Here is a 5,896-nt window from a genome sequence, read left to right on the forward strand (position 1 = left end):
ACTTGCTTTTACTGTAGTACTAACTGTGATTTTAATTTGTGTCAATTGTATTGTAGCCTATTGTATTGTTTTGTCTGTTATGACGGAGAATAAAGTTTTCTGAAGTCAGAAGTATTTCCCATAGAAAATGAAGCTGCGGGCTGGTCAAAATAACTAAAAAAATATTATGTGTACTGCTTCAGCGTATACTTTCACCGAAAGACTCCATTTAAACTTTAAAATGTAGATAAAAGTCTAGGCTATCTGTGTGGTTTTACACATTTCCATAGGTTTTATAGTTTTTGACCAATTACCGTTCAATAATCTTGATCATTTTTGGATGAATGTTGAGATTACAATGGGTGTGTGTTGCATGGAATGGGCGATATCATCGGCTGTCTGAAATGTTTCCTCTTTACACGCTGCTCCTGGCCACAAATTACACTCTACACACTTGATTTTTTTTCCAAAGTCGTAGACAAACTTATTGTCTTTCTCACATTGTGCTCAACAAAGCATAGAGACTTACACAATTTGAATTATGAGCCGCTGAGCGACGCCGGTCCCATCCAGCCGCCCTCACTTTCCAATACAAAAAAGAGTGTCTCTTTCTTTAGCTCACAAGGGTTAAATGGATATTTACTCTAGAAACACCAAAAACATATCAACGTGTCCAGGAAGGTCTCAGGTTGCACCCGGTCTGCTTCTTGTTCTGATAGGAGATACCGCTTTGCCACAATAAGTCCAAATGTGAGACCATCGCAGAGACTTTTTCCTTTACATTTATATGAAGTCAGACAATCACACACACACACCTGTAACTTTATGTGATAATAGTTTAGGATATTTAAGTTATGAGCCTGAGTTTGAGAGGGTCATTTCAACTGGTTTAATCAGGTGAAATCACCGTAACAACCTCTGAGGCCACACACAGGGGTTTTAAGTCAGATTATTAAGTACATCTGTGTTGTGGTTCATCGCTTACTTTACTGTCAAAACCCAACACAAACACACACACACACAGGTCGACAGCTCCTTCGTGTCAGTGTTTAGAAAGAGAGAGATGACCATGTATCTGTCTGTGCAATGTGTGACTCCCTATTATTATTGTTGATCATATAAACTCTGCAGCCGAACCTTTTTTTCAAACCCACAGAACTTTATTTTAAATTCTTGTGGAGATCCCAAAGTTTTCAAAGACACCAAAAATATCATGTCAGGGTTAAATGTGATGATTTTTCTTTTTTTTTTCCAACCTGAAAATTTTACTTTTACTGGAAATAAAACAAGGGTGAAATAAATAAGAACAACAGAGTTAGCATGATATACCTTGAGTGTTCGTTGTTGTTGTTGTTGTTGTGCGTAGTGTAGCCTAAAACATTCATTTAGTCTTAACCAGGAGTCTGTGAATGGGGCTTCAGTGTGAAAGTTGGCAGTGTGAGCAAGTAAAGGGATAAATGTGTAATTAACACAGCAGGAGAAAAAAATAACAAAAAACAAAAAAACACAGGAGATACTGGGTCACAGATACCAAACGTACAGTATACACTGTTCAGGAAATCAAGAAAGAAAAGAGTGAACGATCTGCTGTTGTCCCTCTTCACCACCACGAGGGGTCAGGCAGGAGTCAATGGACTCCTAGTATTTGAATGATTTACTTTTATCAATGGGAGCATCTTTATTGACAGAAAAAAAAAGTAAATCTATATTTAATTTAAGATATTGAGACTGTAACAGGGATTTTGTTGAATTAATGCGTGACAATACACAATATCCTGAGAGAAGTGGTTCAGACTGTGTGTCAGTACCATGTTTGAGTCAACAGGGAAGATGTGGATTCTTTAATTTATTCATTTAAAATTACCTATCCATTGTTATTATATATTGATCCTGGTATCAAACCCATTCATGTCATCAAGTTCATACTCAGTTTTGTATTGTGCAATACAATACAATACAACCCCTGAAATATATAACTTAAAACTCTGATGAAAAATAAAAACTCCAATGTGAAAATAGAGCGAAGAATCTGGCAGAAGATGATTCATTTACATTATTTTTGTGATTAACTGGTAAAATTTACATGTGAAATATTCATGGCATCAACCTTTTTTTCTGTTTCACTGAGAGACATGATCGTTACAGTTTTTTTTTTTTGTAGTGGCTCCGATTCCACATTGATGTGAGAGTAATTATGAATTTACACCTTATAATAAACAACATTCATATGGCGACTGGTAAACATCAGCTATTAATCCAACTTTGAAATACGGAGGTGTCTAAAGCCAAACGTAGACAACTCACGTCAGTCGCTGTCAATGTCATTAATGTCAGATTTAATTCATGTAATGATATACAGGGTTCCTACACATTTGAAATTTCAAAAATCCATACTTTTTCCTAATTTCCAGACTTCTCAGTAAAAACATTAAAATAATTTGTGACATTTGAATATTTAGAAGTGTACTGTATCATGTAAATTATGCAATTAATCGTTTGTTTTCATTATTCTGAATTTGTATGCCATTATGTCACCAAATAATTCCCAGGAGATTGTAGCTAATAGCGTATACAAAATAATTAACCCAAATAACTTCAGATAAGACCAAACCCAGATACAGTAAGTATTAAGATAAAAATATTTCCATACAATAGTTTCCATTTTCCACACTTTTCCAGACCTGGAAATGTATAAAATCTAATTCCATACTTGCGTAGGAACCCTGGATATACAGTAAATGCACAGAATTTGGCATCATGAAAAGTGCCACTGAAATGCATCATGGGAAAAGGGGGAAACCCATGATTCTGAGCGGCTTCTGTTGCTCCAGTTTTGAGAAATGTGGCATTTCAGGGGCCATGGTACTTTCCTCACTCCAGATTTAGATTATTTAACTTGTGGGGCTACAAGGCATAAGGACAAAACAGTGTGATGTTAACAATGGCATTAGAAGAAACAAGTTGAAATATGTCATAATAACACTGTCTTATTCAGTATTTACCAAACCATATTTACACTTTTCACTGTTGCCTTCCTCAAATCCATCTACAAAACACTATTCTCAAAGGTGCTCAGTAAGTAATCGATGGCAATTATGAGACAAACAATCACAGATGTCGACCTGATGATTTGATTTTCATCTGAAAAACTGATTGAAAACTCGCCTAAGGTTAAACTGAAGTTCTTTTCTTGTATGCACAGTACAGTAAAGATGATCATCAACAGTGGAAGCGATTGCAAGCTACGAGAAACTTCAAAGCCGATTTCTTTTTCTTTTCTTTTTTTTTTTCTCGGTTGAACGACAAGGCAATGCGAGAAGTCTTTTTTACATTTGTCTGATAACGAAAAAACAAACACAAAAAGACACATTTAAAATATTAAAGGATCCCTTTATCAAGTCAGGATGTGTTGTTGCTGTTGTTGTTGACCTGGCAGAATAAAACATGAAGCAGATAATAATAAGTCCCAAGCAGCTAAAGTGCCGAGATTAAAACTTATTTCACCTTATTAAATGATTTACACCGGACTGGCACAGAGCATTTTTAAAACACAGCATAGATTAACAAAAAATACACTTGAACAAAGTCTGACCAACCAAACAAACATCTGTGGACAGTTCCTCCGTGCGTGTGTTGAGTCCCTTCCCTCGTCCGTCGTGTCCTCTCTGAGACCTGAGGGCAGCTGGTGTTGCAGAGTGTGTGTGTGTGTTTATGTGTGTTGCACGTCTGAAATAAACGGCTACGATATATAAACAGAGATGAACTAAAAGAGGGAATGACTTGTGGAGCTGTTGTTATCCTAAAAACGTGATCCAGATGTTGACGTTAAATAGGGAACCGGTCGCACAGGGAGGTCAGTCTGAAGGTCTGTAACATGGGACAGTCTGATGATGATGATGATGATGATGATGATGACGACGACACTGGTGTGGAGCGTTAAGAACAGACACGATGGTCCCGCCTCTGTCGGAGAGTCGAGACAGGTAGGTAGGCTGTGTGTGTGTAAAGGGGGAGAGGGGGGTGAGGGGCTGAGGGGGGGAGAAGGGTATCGTTGATTTCGCTGCTGCTGCTGCTGCTGTATCATCCTCTTTTCGCCTGCCTCCTCCTCGCTCCCTCTAGAACAGCTGGATCATGGACTCCCGAGACTTGCCCACTCCGATCCACTTGACTGGAGGGAAACAAGAGGAGAAGAAGTAGGTGAGTGTTAAAGCAGAAGTAAGCGATCCGGTCGTTTGGGCTAATGCTGCGTTCCAGGCAGGCTTTTGAAACCGTAAATTACAGCTTCAAGTCACAACTTACGACTTTGTAGCGTTCCAGGCAACCCACTCGTGTTTTTCCGACCTGTTTTACCTGTGAAAGTCACTATAACGGCCACTCGTAACTTCCGACCTGTGAAGTCGTACCAGATCGAACTGGTACGACTTCACAGGTCACGAGTTACGAGTTTCCTTGAACGCACCATAACAGTCCTCATCGCTACGTCACCGCATTCACGGCGTTCCTTGGCTGCACACACAGCCCTGCATGCCGTTCTCTCTCCTCATTGGATAAAAACTGTAGGATACGATAAATGTTTTCTCCTCGGCTCAGAGCAGAGCAGATGGACTGAGAGACCCGTGTTTCAGACCAAACACTCTATGTAAGTGATTGCTGTCGGAAGATATAACTATTTAAGACTTATATTAACACAAATATATCACTCACTTCTGCTTTAATTTGCAGTAAGACAGTTAAAGGAGAATTCCGGTCATTTTTGACCCCTAAATCGTTTTCCTGGTGGTCACCCAGTGTTGGGGGGAGCAAAAAACGCGACTAAAATTGATGCTGGCAAACCGGAGTTACACCATGGCTAGACGGAGCTAGCGATAGCGACAACGCTAACCTATGGGGGCAATTTTTTCAACCACAACAAACACTCAAAAAAACAATCAAATATCTTTGGTAGATGACTCGAATCCTTACAAGACACCACTGAACTCATAAACTCTACGGTTATACTGTACATAAACAGTATAAACTTTTGTTTTTGCATGTTATCACTCACCTCAGACAGCCGAACTCTGAAACATCCTGGAAAGACATTACTATCCGATCGCAGAGCGCCTGCTCTCCCCGCCACAGAAACAAACACTTTTTCCCTTGTTGTGATGATTTCTTTACAAAAATAAACGGTCAGAGATATTCTGGACATCACCACTGCACTGCTCGACCGTTTATTTTTGTAAAGAAATCATCACAACAAGGAAAAAGTGTTTGTTTCTGTGGCGGGGAGAGCAGGGGCTCTGCGATCGAATAGTAATGTCTTTCCAGGATGTTTCAGAGTTAGGCTATCTGAGGTGAGTGATAACATGCAAAAACAAAAGTTTATACTGTTTCTACTCTACACTATATGAGTTCAGTTGTGTCTTGTAAGGATTCCAGTCATGTACCAGAGATATTTGATTGTTTTTTGAGTGTTTGTTGTGGTTGAAAGAATTGCCCCCATAGGTTAGCGCTGTCGCTATCGCTAGTGCCGTCTAGCCATGGTGTAACTCCGGTTTGCCTGCATCAATTTTAGTCGCGTTTTTGCTCCCCCCAACACTGGGTGACCATCAGGACAACGATTTAGGGGTCAAAAATGGCCAGAATTCTCCTTTAATAAAGGAGCGAGCGAGAGAGAGAGAGAGGTCACTTTCAATCAATCCCTGTAACTGTATCAGGTCCGAGTCTGTTCGTTCCAGTGGGAGGTTATGACCGATGTCTGTCACACCATAGTCACCAAAATAAATATTGGATCCACTTTTCACAAACCACAGATCCTCAAAAAAAAAACTGTCTGAGTGACGTCAGCACGACATTTTTTTAAACCCATAGATCTTGAGGAAATTTGTTTTATTCATGACCGTCTGTCTCGGAAACAAACTCTCACAAAATCTTT

The 5,896-nt window shown here is 39.4% G+C and overlaps 1 protein-coding gene across 2 annotated transcripts in view; it reads right to left on the bottom strand.

Annotated features, from left to right (window-relative positions):
• Positions 1–1,214: 1,214 nt before the first annotated feature.
• Positions 1,215–5,896, bottom strand: part of LOC310998465 (adenylosuccinate synthetase isozyme 2) — a 37,970-nt gene continuing 33,288 nt past the window's right edge. For both annotated transcript variants that reach the window (XM_083988522.1, XM_083988523.1), the window contains exon 13: positions 1,215–4,147. In XM_083988522.1, the coding sequence (XP_083844648.1) occupies positions 4,095–4,147 (53 nt within the window). In that variant the 3' untranslated portion in view covers positions 1,215–4,094. The remainder of the gene's footprint in view (positions 4,148–5,896) is intronic.

This window comes from Trachurus trachurus, assembly GCF_905171665.1.
Source record: "Trachurus trachurus genome assembly, chromosome: 15".
In the NCBI taxonomy this organism is placed as follows: domain Eukaryota; kingdom Metazoa; phylum Chordata; class Actinopteri; order Carangiformes; family Carangidae; genus Trachurus; species Trachurus trachurus.